The sequence below is a fragment of the Chrysemys picta genome, chromosome 1 (assembly GCF_011386835.1).
Source record: "Chrysemys picta bellii isolate R12L10 chromosome 1, ASM1138683v2, whole genome shotgun sequence".
NCBI classification, from domain to species: Eukaryota; Metazoa; Chordata; order Testudines; family Emydidae; genus Chrysemys; species Chrysemys picta.
In genome coordinates, this window is record NC_088791.1 from 3,321,531 (window position 1) to 3,339,303 (window position 17,773).

Genomic DNA, 17,773 nt, shown 5'->3' on the forward strand with positions numbered 1-17,773 from the left:
CTGCTCCCTCTTGGACCTGCTGGGTCCTCGTGCCCGAGGCTTCGTGCACTGGAGGCGGAAGAGAGAAGCAGCTGGTCTCTCCGAGGATCCCGACACCGAGTGGGCAGCCTGGGAGGGCTGGGTGAACCCTCACGGGTTCCATGGGTACCACAGGGCTGATTTCAGTGCAGACAATGTAGCCTGTATCGCTGGTACCAGAGCTTGTCCCACCGTCAGGGAACCTCGCTTCGAACCACGGCTGGCTCCTGAGCGGTCGCTCCCAGGCAACCAGGACAAAGAGGAACAGTGGCTCTGCCCCAACCGGTGCCAGTCACTCCGCCTGGAGTCTGATCTGGAGCGGGGTCTTGGGGACTGGTGGCGCTCGACAGATCCGCAACAGCTTGGAGTCGATGATCTACGTCTGGCGCTTGACAAACGGTACCGGGATAAGGAACAGGACCAGGAGTTGGAACGGGTCTGGTGCCGAGAAGTGCCTTCCCCCCCCCCCACCCACACACGCAGTGATGCCCCCGTAGGGGATCGGTAATGGTCCAAGGAATGGTAGAGTCCATCCCTCGATGGTCCCTGGAGCAATACCATGGTCTCGGAGATACCGGGTCCGGGAGCAGTACTCCTGCCGAGGTGTGCATGCCTACAAAGATCTGCGCCCGGTGGCCGGCGAGCTGCGCCTCAAGCCTCTCTGCCCATGCCCAAGGTCCGGAGACCATACAGGGCTGCGCTGCGTCTGCCTTCCGTGGTCAGAGGCATGGCAGCTACGGGAGAGCGAGCGCTGGCAGAACGTCCTCCACGATGGGGAACGGTGCCGTTGAGGTGGGGACTGAGACCAGTGAACCACAGGAGCTGATGTGGACGGCACCGGGAGGGACATGATCTTCTGCGCTGCCTGCAAGGCCACCAGCGTGGACAGTACCCAGAGCTGCCGGAGGCCTCTGCCACTATCCAAGGTGGCGGGTGGAGAACGGGCTGGGCTCCACCGCTCCACCAGAGCTTGAGATCCCGACGGGGGTGAAGAGTTGCCCGGCCTGGGACCTTGCTTGCACCCAGTCTTATCCTGTTCCTTGTGGGAGAGGCTGGAGACCGATCTTGCACCGTCTTCTTGGTTGGAGCCACGGATGGGGATGCCAGTGGACGGTCCCGGTGGGGCGCTGCGTACTGAGGTCATGGTGCTCGGTGCTGATTTGGAGCAGTGCTCCAGTGCTGGGGTGAGGGCTGCCTCCATAAGGAGCGCTCGTAAACGAATATCGTGCTCCTTCTTAGTCCTTGGCTTGAAGGACTTACAAATTTTGCACTTTTCACTAACGTGCCCGGGCCTCTTGCAGCGATCACAGGGCTTAAAGTCTGGGGACCAGGTCATGCCCCGTCCCGAGGCAAAGTCCCGTTCAGGACCTACGAAGTCTCTAACTATAGCTAAGGGATTTACTAACACTAACAGAAAACTACATATACTATAACACAAGAATTAACTAGTCTGTATGAACGAGAAAGCAACAGCACTAGCTGAAGCAGCAACAGTTCCAGCACCGTCACTCACGGCAAGAAGGAACTGAGGGTGATGGGAGCCGGCAACACCCTATATATCGTGGCATGTGCGCGCCACTCCAGGGGGCACTGGAGCCGGTCCCCCGCGGATACTGCTGAGGGAAAAACTTCCAGCACAGGTGCATGTGGCGAGAGCACACACCTACATTGAATGGACGTGAGCAAACACTCAGAGAAGAGACGGCTGCACTTAGCCTGTGTGTGACTGAGCTCTTTCTCCTGCAATGGGGAGAACAGCCCTGCCCTGTCACACCGCCCAGGGGGAGGATAAATACACTGAAAACAGAGATGCTCAGATACTACAGTGAGGGGGGATAAATACCGAAAATAGAAATATTCAGCTAAGAGGCAGCTTGCTTGAAAATACCCTACATTAGCCCAATCATCATCGAGAGCATTATTACGCAACCCGAAGCAAAGAGGAGCGAGCAGTCTAAATGCCAACCCACCTCGTTCCAGTTCATTTGGAAAGGAACCGCCTTCAAAAGCCACTAAATTCACTATCGGGGTTTGGGGGGGTTAATGAAGGAATTTGAGCGAAGATTGATCCCGACAGTGAGCCGTGTGAAGGCAAGGACGAGCTTCCTCATCTAAGCCTGTCATTTTAAATCAAAACGCATTTCCAACCTCTAGGGACTGTTTTGATCATTAACGTAGAGGACTTTTTCATCGCTTAACTCAATCAAATTAATCTGAAGTGAAAAACGTGGAGCTGACAAAGGAAATATTTAGAAAGCAAACTATGCAGCATCAAAGGCAATTGGAAACAAGATTCCCAAGGCTACCTAAATAGCAAAGCCGAGAGAGAAGGCTGGAGAATGCAGCAATGAAATGCACGGCCCAGGGAATGTGTTACAACAAGGTTATGTGGGGGAGAGGGGGACGAGGAGGGTTAAAAATGGAGGCCATTTTAACTTGCAACCAAATATCTATTTGCTTCGATTTATGTAGGCCACTGGCTTCTTAACAGCCACTTCGGGAGCGTGAAACACTGCCCTACTTATCCTTCCTTGCTCCTTTCCTGCCGGGGGATTCTGAAGCAAACAAATATCACTGAGGGGAGCTGGGCTTTCTCCCAGGCTGGTAGCTACTTGTTCCTCCCACTCTGACCCTGTAGCCACCTTGCCCAGAACACACCTGGCTCAGATACCGTGGATACACAATCCAGCACCGCAGCTTTAATCCGGTCCCACAAATAGAGTTCAACGGGCCCAGACATCAAGCTTGTGCAACTCTGCAGAGGAGGGATTTGATGTGGGGGAGCTGAGCGGGCAGATAGGTGGGAGCCGAGTGGTAATCCTGGGAGGGGGCAGAGCCTGCAGTAGCTGTGGAGGAAGGACCGCAGCATTAGAGGCTGCACTGAGGCCAAGCCCCATGAGGAGGAAGGAGAAAAGGCCGTAACTTTTCCCAGGACGGGGATTGCTGGGCCCCAGCCAGAGGACAGCCTGGGCATGCCGCTGAGCAGAAGGAAACCAGAACTGGGAGAAGAGACTCTGGTTCTGTGCTGAGCTAGGGCAGGTTACCGTGGGTCGGGCTCAAGGCAGAGGATTTAGACTCAGGCTTTAAGGCCAGAAGGGACCATCATGATTATCTAGTCTGACCTCCTGCACATCGCAGGCCACAGAACCTCATCCGGCCACTCTCATAACAGGCCCCTAACCTCCGGCTGAGTTACTGATGTCCTCGGAGCTTGATTTAAAGACTTCAAGTTACAGAGAATCCACCATTTACTCTAGTTCAAACACCAGCAAGTGACCGGGGGCACACGCTGCAGAGGAAGGTGAAACCCCCCCACAGGGATTTGTGAAGGTTTGCTGGAGAGGTGTAAAAGTCTCGGCCTTTTATTAATGTAGGAACGAGGCCTCTCAGCAACTCTTCAAAAGGGTTTTGCTGCTCAATTTTTTCACCACAAATACAGGTCCAGCCAAGCCTGTTGTTCCTGACAAATACCTCTGGACAACTGGAGAGCTAGACAACGGATGTCAGCACAAATACCAAGGCAGTGAGACCTAAGGGTGAAGGATTTCTAGTCAGGCTGGTTAAAGATCTGGGCTGCGTTTCATGCCTGCCACACAGCTTGGGGAGGGAGGGAGGGGGGCTAAAGGTAGGAAAAGTGAAAAATCCACATCCGAGACTTTCAGGGTAGTTCCCAGTAAGACCAGCAAGAGACGTGACATGACCGCTGTTTACAAGATGAACATGCAAAAAAGTGCATCTCTTTACAGGAGACTTCAGACACTGCCAAGAAAGCAGGAAGGGCTCAACACCAAGGAAACGTGGAGTACCCCATGGCTGGGCTCAGGTTGCTGGGGAAGGTGGCATTGACGGTAATGGAAAAAGTTAACACATCACTGATGTGCCCAGGAAACTGACAGATGACATGAGCGGTGACCCAAAGAGCTAATGCCATCCTTGGATGCATGAACAGGGGAATCTCGAGGAGGAGCAGAGGGGTTATTTTACCTCTGGATTTGCCACAGGTGCGACCGTTGCTGGGATCCTGTGCCCAGTTCTGGTGTCACAGTTCAAGAACGATGCTGAGAAATTGGAGAGGGTCAGAGAAGAGCCATGAGAATGATTTAAGGAGTGGAAAACCTGCCTGAGAGTGACAAGAATAAGGAGCTCAATCTATTCACTTTAACAAAGAGAAGGTTCAGGGTGACTTGATCAGTCTGTAAGTACCTAGCCTGGGGAACACGTATTTGCTCATGAGCTCTCCAGTCTAGCAGAGGAAGCTCTAACATGATCCAATGGCTGGAAGCTGAAGCCAAACAAATTCAGACTAGAGAAGATGTAAAAATTTTAAATTCTTTTTTTTTGTAAAAAAACAGTGAGTAACCATGGGAATGATTTACCAAGCATCATGATGGATTCTCCAGCACTGACAATTTTTAAAATCAAGATTGGACTTTTTCTAAAATCTGCTCTAGAAATTATTTGGGGGAAGTTCTCTGGCCTGTGTCAGACAGAAGGTCAGACGAGATGATCACAATGGTCCTTCTGGCCCGAGAATCTGTACTTAGCTCATTGATTATTTATCCAGTACTCACCATAACTAGAAGAGACTTGATGTGCTAGTTAGTGAGGAGAAAATTGGTGCCCAGCCTTTGGAAGTTCCCTAAAGCCACATGCCCAGAAGTACAGTGAAGTTCAACTCTCTAGCAAGAGGCACTTGACTAGGCCACTGCATAGCACGGCAAAGGGGCATGCCGACTGTCACGTTCATGTCGCGTGTTTGCATAGCACGGCAAAGGGGCATGCCGACTGTCACGTTCATGTCGCGTGTTTGCATAGCACGGCAAAGGGGCATGCCGACTGTCACGTTCATGTCGCGTGTTTGCATAGCACGGCAAAGGGGCATGCCGACTGTCATGTTCCTGTCGCGTGTTTCGGTAGCTGAGCAGGAGGGATTTGTAAAGTTGCTAACATATCAGACAAACAGCTGGAAAGAAGTAGTGGCGCTCGAAGCAAGGTGCCCAGGCAGGAACACGGCAGCAGAGGAGAGGGAGTCACAAAGGAGTGTTTCTGAAGGAACTGGGTATCGGGGTACATCCCTGGGCAGAGGAATGAAGGAGAACAAACCAGTGGGGGAGGGGAAGGTATCTAAACCAGGAAAGGAAGAACTTAAGGGCCTGGAAGACCAATGAGGATTACCAGCACCTTTGGCTTTGGAGCAGCCCTGAGACAGCTCTTCCCGTTAGGTAACCCCACAGGGGATAAGGAGACAGGGACGTGTCCCTGCATTGAGACATGGCTGGGGAAAAGAGCTGTGGTCTGGGCATGAAACCTCCAGCATCCGTGAACGGCCTGCTTCCCACAGCTGAGCATGCCCACATGCTCACCCCTGCTGCAGGGGCACTGAACTGCTCCTTGCTCCCGTTCACTGCAATTCTGAGGGGACATCAGATCCGCCTGCAGGCAGAGAACGGATTCCGTGGGAAGCCGTTTTAGTCTAAGCAGAAGCTCCCAGACGAAGTATTTTGATTTCTAATTACAAGAGAGCACCTATTACAAATAGCCTTAGGTGCCCCAACATCAACTACAATCTAGCCCGCCATACAAAGAGCTGTTACCATTGGCTGCAGAGGTATTTCAACCCATTACAGAGTTCTACCTTCTGAACGCCGCAGTCCTGCCACCAGACACAGCAACAAACATCTCAGCAAACCCAGATACTGCACAATAACGTTCACACACAAATCACCTCCCCAGTACCAAGCCCACCTCCAGTCTAAGCTCTGCCCAATACTGGTAACCAGCCCCTTAAGATGCACAGTTATTCTGAAGACTCACACTAACAGCTCAGATCAGGGTCCTATTAGTTTCAACCCAGGATATAGAAGGACAGAGCCAGCTAGGGGCAGGGACAGAGACGTTCTACCAGGAGCAAGCTTTGGAACAGCCAAATTCACGAGCAAGCTCTAGCAGAAAGTTTGCTGAGATTAAGGGGAATCCTTTACCGTTATTCATCTTCTCGGAGGGCCCCCCGGCACCTATGCAATGTACTCATTCCAAGTTGAGCATGTAACATTCACACCCCTCTCGCACAGAGAGCTGCTCCCAAGGACATGCCCACTGGCACACACAATGTTCGCACTAATGCACTAGCCTTTCTTCACCGTGCATTCTGCTCACAAGCTACGTGGTGCAGAGGGATCTGAAAGACAAGGCTTCCTGGCTTCCCCATAGCAGTTAGAGGCCGTGCAGGAAGGGAACACACCTGTATGGACTTAACACGGGTTCTTAAGGCTCTGGCTGACCTAGCTGGAAAAGGCAACCGAGCTATTACCGGCAGTAAGTCTACCACGAGCATGACTAATTCAAGAGCAACTTGAGCCAGGACTGATCTCAGGCGAGACACTACCCCCAACTTCACCCTGCAGCCCAGCTGCATGACATGATCCATGGAAATGGTGCAAGAATGCATCCATCCAATGCTACCTGCAAGGCGTGAGGAGAATGTGTTTTGGCTGGCACCATCTAAATCAGATGCAGCCCAGCCTTTCAAAGAGTGCCTCCTGCAACCAGAGCTCCAGACCGACAGAGCCACAGACTTCCAGCCTCGTGTTTCAGAGCTGCAGCCCTTAACCTCACACACAAGGACCAGAACACTGCCAGACCTGCTTCCAAAATAAACCCCAGGCTCCAACTCAATGAGGGATTGAGGTGCTTTTAAGCACATAATTAAGACGGCTTCAGTATATCGCGAGCTGCCTAAGTGCCATATTTTCATGTAAACACTTCTCGGAAGAACCTGCATTTGCCTAAATTAAAAATAAGCACACTTGTTGCTAATGAGCTCTGTGGAGACAGCAGCCCAGCCACGTCTCCCGCACACTCGGTCACGGGTGTAACAAGATGACATGAACAGGAAAGGGGCTGCTCTGAGGGAGAGGCCTCCACCCTCACAGACACCTGTCTGGGGATCACTCTTTAAAGCAGGCATTAAAGAGGCCGAGCCCCAAGGCCCACACTGGAGTGTTATTGACAGAATATTAAAATGCTTTGGAGCCCGATTAGCTGCGCTTGGTATTTATCGTCATTCCACCTGCCCTGAAACGGGAGCTGCAGGCGCTCGGAGAAATGGATTCAAAGGGTTTTGCCTGCTTTCATCATTGCTTCTCTACGTGTCTCGGCACCTCGGCTGGAGCTCTGCCTAGCAAAGGACAATTTCTTCCAGCGACTCCTTCTCCCCCCAAAACCCCCTTGTGCAGGGTTATTCTAGCTGTTCTGACGCCAGTGAAAGAACCCTACTGTGCTGCATCAAGGGGAGACTGTCTCTACACACCAGCCCATACAGCCTGCCTGAAAAGCTCCATGGGGCAGGGGCTGTCTTCCTTCACTTGGTACAGCACCAAGCAGTCAGCACCCCGATGACAGCAGGAACTAGGCCACGAACAGATAATCTTGCTAGACAATTCCCTTTAACACCCTATCACCACCCCTTTCCAAATGCCAGTTACTGGATGAAGCCTTCTTTTAGGCTCACATTGACCCAGAGATCGGGGGTCTTTAGGTCTAATTCCCTACAGCCATTTCCTGAAGGAGACAAGCGACAGACTTTGCCACTTAAAAAAACCCCTGCAAATCTTTTTAATATATAAACAAGTCTCTGAAATGGAAAGATGCAATTAGGCATGGAAATAGTCCTCAATGAGCAGAAATGAGCTGCCTTGCTATGGAGGAAATTGATTTATTTGACCATTTTATGTGCATTTGAAAATTGCATCCTGAGCATGTGCGTCGGTAGTAAAATGCATATTATACTCTTCATTCCCCAGAATGGCTCTAAACCAGCACAGAAAAACAGGCCAGGAAAACAAGGAACTAGAGGGGGGTGGAAATAAGGAAGTTACCTGGCACTGTAGAAACAGTACGCACTAACGTAACTGAGGTCTGGATCATACCACCACGCGGGGACAGAGGTAAGGTGGAGGTATTCAATGTTTGCACTGTGGTGGCTCATTGAGCCCCCACGTGAGATCAGGCCCCCACTGCGCTAGGTGCTGTACACACACAGTAAGAAACAGTCCCTGCCCTGCAGACTACCAGCTGAAGAGGCAACGCAGAGAGGGGAGGAAAAACAGAAGCAGGGAGAGAACTGACTTGCCGAAGGTCATGCAGCAGGTCAGTGGCAGGGCTGAAAATAGAACCAGTATCTCTAGGCTGAATGCTGAATCATGTAACATTACCACTGTATGCATCTTGTCATAGCAAGCCAGAATAGCTTCCACCTTCCCAGCCACATTCAGTCACTGGGGTGTAGATCCACGTATGCTCCAGTGACATGGAAAGGACGTGTCCTGGGACTGTAGCCCAGACCTCTCAACGTTCACTGCAGCAGATGGTTGAAAGCGAAACTCCAAGGACAGAGGAACGTACTGCACAGCATGCAGCCAGCTACACAGGAACAACGGGCTAGTTCTTCGCCTGTGCGTTTTAAAGAACCTTAGATGATTTAGCTGGGAATTGGTCCTGCTTTGAGCAGGGGGTTGGACTAGATGACCTCTTGAGGTCCCTTCCAACCCTGATATTCTATGATTCTATGATTCTAGAGCCCAAAGGGAGCTGGCTTGCTTCTGTTTAGCACGGGGGCCATTTCTTTGGCAAGAAGCCCTCTTCCCACCCCTAAAACAAAGGATAACACTCCGGTATCTCTCGCCAGCACCTTCTACTCCCAAGCGCTTACAGGGCTGGAATTCTTCACCATCCCCTAAGCACGTGCAGCCGTGTCTGGAGTGGGAAAGCACCAACAGCGGTCGCGCCAGTCAGCTGGAGGAACAGGAATTCTATTCTGCTCCCTAAACTTCCCCTGGGACACTCTCAGAACAAGCTGCTGTGAAATCGAACCACAGCCAAGGGGTGGGTTCCCCTCTCATTCCCAGGAACAGCAGCTCAACACCCCACACACACACCTCACAGAGACATCAGCTTTGTACCATGTAATGGAGAGCACGACCAGACGTATTTTCAGCACTTCTTCCAGTAGCAACTGGGTTTTCCTTGGTCTGAGTCTGCTCGGCCCATGAGGCCCAACAAGATGGCAGCTCTAGCCAGCTGGTCTGCAGGTTGCTCCAACAAGCAATTTCTAAATCCTGATCCAGTCTCTTACCTTCTTTCCGATGAGCTTTTTCCGCAGGAACTCCCGGGCTTCAAACATGTATGGAATGTCATAGAGCGGGCGCAGCTTCCGGTTCTTGTCCTGCAACGAAGAGGAAAACCCAAATAAGCCTGGTAGCAGCGAAAAGTGAAGGTGCAGCCAGCCAATCAGTGCACTGCACAGGAGGCCCTGAGCAGCAGAAGGGACTCACCCAGACAGCAGCACAGAGAACAGGAGGAGAGGCTGTCCCCTTGGGCTCTAGTGTATTGGATCCTTCAAGGCGTCTCTGGATCATAAAGGCTTGACTACACAGTGAATTTAACCAGACTAGCTACTGAGCAAGCACTAATCCAGAATAATCTCCCCATGTGGACACACGATTCTGGAATAATTACTGCACTTCCAAAGTGGAGCAATTCTGGAATAAAGTGATGGTATTCCAGAGCACAGAGTGTCTACATAGGGAGCTATTCTGGGCAATTTTATCATGTAGACAAGCCCCAAGAAGCAGATTTGAGGGATCAAAATTTACCCTCATCCTCTCTTCACCCCTCCAGCCAGCATAGGACTGTCCCCAGCAGCACTTCTTCCAGTTCAGTCTTAAAGTTTCCCACGCAACAGAGACACCTCCCCCATCCACTAAGAGACTGCTCCTCAGCCTGGCCTATCTTCTTATCAGGAGGTTATTCTTGATACTCAGCCTCCGCTTGCCTTTGCTCAGTTTTGTCCCATTCCGCCTAATTCCAGCCCCTCTTGCCCGGGGGCGGGGCTTACCCCCCGCAGAGCACATCGACCAGCCTTCAATCATGGCTTAGCCAGGTTGGTGGCCAGTAGCTTCCTCATTAACAGGTCTTCTCCAGAGACACGAGCCTCCCATTTCACACCCACACATGCAGTGCCCGTTGCTGGTCAACACTCGGAGACCCTGCAAGAGGCACTTCCGCGTGGCGATGCACACCGCAAGAGGCTGGAACAGGAATGAATGGCGATGCACCATGGCACCATCTGAGGCCGCCAGCCCGCCAAAGCCCCATCAGTCCTGGCAGTTAACCAGGGGCCACCCTTAGGCCTCTACCCGCATCAGACTCAGAGGCCGGCACTAGCCGCCACAGAGCTCCTTGCCCTTTGGAGCAGCCTCTCAACCGAACGGCAGGTTCCACTGGTTTCTCAGGAGAACTCAACAGCAGCTCGGTGATTAAAAGGGGGGGGGGGGTCGGTTTTATCGGGGGAACCCACTGAATCGTGCAAATGTTCACACTCATTTGCAAGGCTGGAGCCCACTGCATCCAGGCTTTACAGCCCGGCATGTCTCAGCTCCAGGTTACACAGCACCCCGAGCATTTCCTACAGGAGGGGGGAAGGAATCAGAAGGCCTCTCATTAAGAAGCCTTTGCACACAGCACCTTCATTCCCACCCATACTGTTTTCACCTCCCCACCAAAACACTAAAAAGGGCTCCTTAATTAAGGTAACCTGGCAAGCTCAGGGCACGTCCTCCACTCTCACAGGCTCTGGTGGAAAAGCTGCTCGCTAGGCAAGCTCATTATCGGCTAGTGATTAATAGCACTCGTGGGATGCGACACCAATGACAGGGAATCGCAGGGCATCTCACTGCATACCAGTTACCGCTGTCTACCAGCTACTTAAGGCATCTTGTGGTGATAAAGACCCTTCAAAGAGCAAGAGGAAAAAAAGTTTCCAGCAGAAATCGCTGCCATGCAGTCAGAGCGGGAGGGGCAACAGGGAGTTTTAATGAGGGGAAAGCTACAAATCTGGCAAATGCATCGGCAAGGCTAATAAGCAGCGAATGGCAGGGAAGTACTACTAATGCCCCCTTGCAACTGGACCTGGAGAAGTCCAGGGAGTGAATGAGAGAGTACATGGACTTTGCTGTGAGAGCTACTCCCACAAACTCGTCTCAGCTCCCAGTGGGCAAAACCTCCACTGACAGAACCCCACCAACATCGAGTCATGGACAGGCTCAGAAGTGGGGGGTCAGGGAGAGTGCATGGCCCTCAGTTCTAGAGGGGGTCTCCCCCCTCGACCCACAGCTTAAAAGCCAGCTGGTGGGGACACTTGCATTGGAACTGGCCACACCAGCCACCTTAAGGCTAGAAGGGACCATTATGATCATCTAGTCAGAGGAAGAGGGGTCCAGTCTCTGCTCCACCCCAGTCTTCCTGGGACCCCTCAGGCAAGTCACCGTGCGCCCCAAGCCTCAGTGACCATGTGGAAAACAGGGTAAGAGCGTGGCCCTGCCTCACAGGGGTGTTGAGGGGACAAATACAGTACAGAGTCTGAAGCGCTCAGATACGACAGCGATGGGCCAGACAACCTGACAGGCCACTGAGACCACTGTCTGCTATGCTGGCCACTACCGTCTCCTTGTACTCCCGTCTGTATCTATCCATTGCCTCTCATCTTGGGTGGACTGTAAGCTCTGTGGGGCAGGGGCTGTCTGCGTACCGCCCCCAGCACAATGGGGTCCTGCCCATGACTGGGGCGCTAAGGTGCTATGGTAATATAAATAAAAATAAAGCTTTCCTGATCTACCCAGCACAGAATCGCACCCAGGGATTCCTGCAGGAGGAAGGATTACTAGGGGTTCAAGACCAGAGCTGTGCCTAGGAGGGCCTAATACTACCCACCAGCACCAGAATCACCTGGAAACATTAATGGGTAAACCAGCAGTTCTCAAACTTGATCACTTGATCATTACCTGGCCAATGCCAGGTGCCCCACTCCCTCTGGGGCACCTGGCATTGGCCACTGTCAGAGGACAGGATACTGGGCTAGATGGACCTTTGGTCTGACCCAGTACGGCCGTTCTTATGGGGGTCAGGACCCCATTTCAATGGGCTCATCAGGGCCAGCATTAGACTTGCTGGGACCCATGGCTGAAGCACAAGCTCCACCCTGACTCAGGGCAACGTGGCTCAGGCTGCAGCCCCATGTCCCCCCACATGCGGCGACAGGGCGCGGGCTCCCCCCCCCCATGCCATGTAGTAACTCTGTTAGCGGGGGGGTTGCAGTGCAATTCAGTTTGAAAACCCCTGGGGTAAACCAATGCAGCTCCCTATTACAGCCATTAGAGCGCCTTATAGGTTCAGTCTGCTCAGGACGTGATCCCTGCTGCAGGCTTCCCCTCACACTCAGAATTGTGGCTACTTTGCATCAGAAACTTGTTTAAGACAATGTAAACGAATGGGTGCGGTTTGGGAGGCTGGAGCCTGCCCACCCTGGAATTACAGCAAACCTCCAACTCGATGGAAAAGAACTATTCCGCCGTCTATTTCATCCTAGAACATACAACCCAGATGCAGGCCTCTGACCTCCCTAAGTCTGCAATCTACAGCGGATGCCGGCTCATTAACAAGGATTTTCTTTTGCAGCCCGAGGAATTGACATTAAACACCAGAGAATGTCTCACCCAACAGAAGACGCAACCCCAGGAGCAAAATCTTTAGGATCTGAGCCTCGACGGCTGGCTCAACAACTGCTCAGCACTTGCTGAGGAAAGTCAAATGCATGGACGGAAACAGGCCAAAGTAGAAACAGAGGCAGAGGTTGAAACAAATGTCAAGGAAATGAGGAGTTACTTGGTTGATCCAGTCGTGCCCACAGCTCATCTGTAAGACTGTGCAATCACCCCACTCCTCCCATTGCTGTTGCCTGCCACCCTCACGTGTGTGTCTGGGTTCCAGCCCCCAGCGTTACACTCACAGCAAGTAAGGCAGCGTCCTGGGCTCTGGGATTCATGGAGCGGTATTGCTCCCTAGGACAGTGGTAACGGGCTACAGCAGTGAATGTAATAATACATGCTATCTAGGAACGAAGGGCAGAGACTAGGTGGTCTCCTGTAACCAATACAGGCTGGGAACAGTCTCTAGCAGCTGGAAATCAGAGCTCTTGGGATTTATTCCTGACTCCACCCTACCCTTGGACCAGTCACTTCTCTCACTGGGTCCCCAGAGCCCAAACCTTTCCCTTCAAGTCTCAGTACAAGAGTTACCCGCTCTCCTAGGCTCCTTTGGGGAAAGGTGGGAGGGAAGGAGGATGAGTGGACGGCACAGTGTAGGTAGAGCCTCAGTTTCTTGGGGGGGGGGGGGGGGGGAGAGACACCATAAGGGGGAATCTAGAAGGGTTTTGGTCTGTGAGCATTGGTCCAGTTCGCTACCATGTGGTTTTGTTGCTACAGACTGTATGCCATGGGATGGGCACATTGCAGCAAGTCTAACTAGAGCGCTGTACTGCTGGACTAGCCCATCTCTCTGCGCTCTGGTGTCCAACAGGCACTGGCTGGGCTGCAGCATGGGGGTATCTGCATTTAGGCCTCAAGCTGTAGGGTCCGAGTAGGAGCTCCAGTGTGGGACAGGCATCTCCAGGTCCTCACACAGGCCAATGCTCAGAGCAGCAGCAAACTGCCAGAACATCAGTCGTGTCCAGCCCTCAGCTGGGGTGGGAGGGAATCCCAAAATTAAAGCAGTCTCATGTGATTCCAGCCACCAGAAGCAGCCTGGTAATGGGGTAACTCCAGAAGAATCCGCTCCCCCTTAATCCGCTGTGGTTTGCCAACCCGAATTCTGAGCACAAGACTGGTGCAAACTGCAGGCATCCTCACTCTGCACACGGATGCTGCCCCAGGGCCCTCTGCTCTTCTGGGCAATGCTCCAACCCTCTGCCCAGAGATGCCAGCACCGAGGGGGTGGGTGGCTGCTTGGGGGGGGGAGGTTGGGTGGCACTGGCTGAGGGACAGATGTCCATGCCAAGGCACATCAAGCTCAAGTACTTTTTGTTTATGAAGCTACTTGCAGAGGCAGACCGGGACTTTCTTTTACACATGAAGGTCTTACAGTAAAAACCACACTGATGTTTACAAATAGGGACATTTCATAACCCCCAGCAACGCAGGACTGTGATCGACTGTGACCCAGATTCAATTGTTCTATTGTTCTGCCCCTGAAGTACAAGCTCCTACATGAGAAGACTCTCACTTTACTCATCCTGCCGGGACAGGTCTGTTAAGGTGGATTGGCACCCGCGTGCCCCCTCTGCTGGGGAAGCAAGCTGCTGCTCCTTGCCCATGCCTCCCAATGTCATCAGCTCTGAGCGAATACAAGCTGCAGCCTTCTCACAGCAACCCATTGCCAAGAGCTTCCCCCAGAGCTAAAGGCAACATATTGCAGGAACAAGGCTCCCTCTGGCTGGCTTCCAGTCCCTTCATGGCTTGGAACATCTTCCACACACTGTCCAGCAGTGAGCTGCACGGCCATGCTGCATTGAAACGCCTAGATATGCATGCTATAGAACATGCACAGGGCGACAGGCTTCACCTCCCCCGCCCCCCACAATAAGCTGCTACTGCCTTCCCCCCACACACACACACAGCTCTTCTGACAGAGTCACCGTCACATGGGCATGGGCTTTCGATGGGTGTCTAACTCCGCCCTCAGGTCAGCAGCCGCATCAGGAGTTCAAGGCTGTAACAGAAGAGACAGGCCCCTCCTAACTTCAGTACCAGGCAAACTGGTTGAAACTTAACAGAATTATCAGGCAGAGAGATGAACACAATTTGATGGGGGAAGAGTCAACATGGCTTTTGAAAAAGGAAATGCCTCACCAATCTATTAAAACTCCTTAAAAGGGGGGGGGGGGCAATGAACATGTGGACAAGGGTGACTCAGTTGATATAGTGTACTTGGACTTTCAGAATGCCTTTGACAAGGGCCTTCCATGTGGGACCTTAAGCAAAGTAAGCAGTCACAGGATAAAAGGGAGGGTCCTCTCAGGAATCAGTAACTAGCTAAAATAGCATTTATTCCTACTCTGTTTCCTGTTTTCACAGTGGAGAGGGGTAAATAGTCAAGTCCCCCAAGGATCTGTAATCGGACTATTACTGTTCAACATATTCATAAACGATCTGGGAAAGGGGTGAATGGTGAGGTGGCAAAGTTTGTAGAGGATACAAAATTATTCAAGATAGTTAATCCAAAGCTGACTGCAAAGAGTTCCAAAGGGATCTCGCTAAAATGGGTGACTGGGCAACAAACTGGCAGATGTAATTCGATGTTGATTCTATGATTCTATATTGGAAAACATAATCTCAACTATACAAAGCCCATCACTTTGTATAAATTAGCTCTTACCACTCCAGAAAGATTTTGGAGTCCTCATGGCTAGTTCTCTGAAAACATCCATTCAATGTGCAGCAGCAGTCAACAAAGCGAACAGAACGTTGGGAACCGTTAGGAAAGGGATAGACAAAAAAATACCACCACTACACAAATCCATGGCACACCATGCCTCAAATACTGCATGCAGTTCTGGTCACCCCAGCTCAAAAAAAGCTATATTAGAATTGGAAAAAGTACAGAGCAGGGCGACAAATCTGATTAGTGGTGTGGAATAGCTTCCACGCGAGGAAAATGTAAAAAGATTAGGAATGTTCATCTTAGAAAAGAGACAACAGAGGGGATAGGACAGAGGGAATGGCTTAGAGAACGTGTAAGGAAGTGTTATTTACCTCTTCACACAAACCAAGAGTCACCCAATGAAATTAACAGGCAGCAGGTTTAATACAAACAGAAGGAAGTATTTCTTCACACAACAAACAGTCAACCTGTGGAACTCGTTGCCAGGGGATGTTGTGAAGGCCAAAGGTATAACTGGGTTCAAAAAGAATTAGGTAAGTTCCTGGAGGATAGGTCCAGCAATGGCTATTAGCCAGGATGCTCATGGATGCAACCCCATGTTCTGGATTTCCCTAAGCCTCTGACTACCAGATGCTGGGACTGGATAGCAGGGGATGGATCACTCGATAAATTGCCCTGTTCTGTTCACTTCATCTGAAGCACCTGGCACTAGACACTGACGGAAGACAGGATACAGAGCTAGATGGACCATTGGTCCAACACAGAGCAGCCATTCTTACATTTTGTTCTTCCTCTCTTACAGGAAAGGATAGGCCACAGCAGAGGTTCTCAAGAGCCGGTTGTGCAGCCATATAGTGCTCCCCCTAACAAAGGCACATGGATTATACCGTTCAGTAGAAAATGAAGACCGCGCCAGAAACCACAGTTGTGTAGTGCTATGACAACATAGCCTCCCATCTCACAATGTGGGGTGGGAGAATGGCGGGGGACTGCTAGCAAGCATCGCTTCCTTCCAGCCCCATGGCCATAGGAGGAAGAAAGAAGCAGGGCATGTCTTGAGACAGAGCAGTTTCCTCCCAGCAAGGCCACAGAGCAGAGGAAGGGGGCCTGGACTGGATGTAAAGAGCACCCAACTGATGAACAGTTCCTCACTGACCAGCAAGGCTTGGGAGCAGAGGTGACCTTTTAAACAATGGAACCCATGGCAACAGTATTCAGAACTGCTGGCCACATCATCCGGCTGGGTGATGCAAGATATCAACACAAAGGTCACATTTGCATTTCTAGGGCTCTATCAAAGCACCTTACAGAACAATACCCAAACTGGGGCCATTTTGCAGCCTGTGGAAATGCAGCCACCTCTGAGGTGGAATGCAGCAGCTGTTCACTTCCTACCCTTGGGTATCACACAGCATTGCCGTGCACTTTTGGACACTGTGCTCAGTTTACAGCTGCAAGAGGGACGCAGAGCAACGGATTTACCCGCGCCAGAATTGGGTCTGACCTCATGCCCAACGCACCAACCCTTGAAGGAAGTGTCATGGGATTTGCACCGGAGGTCAAGAACTCTGGCTAACGTCTCATCCATAAGCCCGTTCCCGCAGCAGAGAAGCATGTCCCAGCATGATTCGGGGAGTCTGTTCAGTACTGACTCAGAGGGCCAATTACTGAAGCTCCACCATCACTTCCTGCTGGCTCTCTTTGGAGCTCTCCCAAGAACCAGCCATGCTGAGCTGGCAAGACCAAACTGAGTTACCAGGCAAGGGGAGGCAGCTAGAAAAATCCTCCCAATTGCAGCAGCTCAGAGCTGCAATTTTATATGCACATTCCCACCAGGAATCGAGCCCAGCTCCCTGGGCCAGGAGGCAGCGGCTGCACAAGCAGATTCCACCTTCCCTGGTGCATTTCATTCACTCATGGTGCCCGCTAAAGTGATTTTTTGACAACCTTAGTGGTTCACTGCACAGTCATGGTTACAAATATTTGCTGGTGACTTGCCAATATTTGAACAGTTCCACTGTAGCAAAAAAAAAGGAAGAAAAGAACCAAAGCAAATGTAGGCACTTCACATCTTTGCAGGGACTCTGCCCGTTATCTCTAGCACACAGCCTTCGATTCCATTCTGCAAAAACTCTCACAAAATTAAACCACCATTTCCATGATCATCATGTAAAAAGGGATTCTCTTTAGAGACTGCTCTTCTACTCAATTACACCTTCAATCAGACAGACCATTTCAAAAAGCATTTGCCATTGCTTGCAAGGATACTATTAGCAAAAAAAGGAACCAAACATTAGCTTTTAACTGTATGGATTTCAGCAGCAACTGAAGTGTTTGAAGACTCACAAGACTCAAAAGCCATTATGAGTAGCAAGCCATGTGGTGCTCTTTTTCTCTCTACAAGAATTTTGCAGCTATAGCAAAAAGCAGCAGCGCTGTCCTTTATGGACCTAAACGCCACAGGAAAACAGTCAGTGTTATT

General features: G+C 51.3%; 1 protein-coding gene across 1 annotated transcript in view; it reads right to left on the reverse strand.

Annotated features, from left to right (window-relative positions):
- Positions 1-17,773, reverse strand: part of SND1 (staphylococcal nuclease and tudor domain containing 1) — a 453,393-nt gene that overhangs the window by 289,933 nt on the left and 145,687 nt on the right. The window contains exon 11 of the mRNA XM_008174151.4: positions 9,152-9,241. Within this exon, the coding sequence (XP_008172373.1) occupies positions 9,152-9,241 (90 nt within the window). The remainder of the gene's footprint in view (positions 1-9,151; positions 9,242-17,773) is intronic.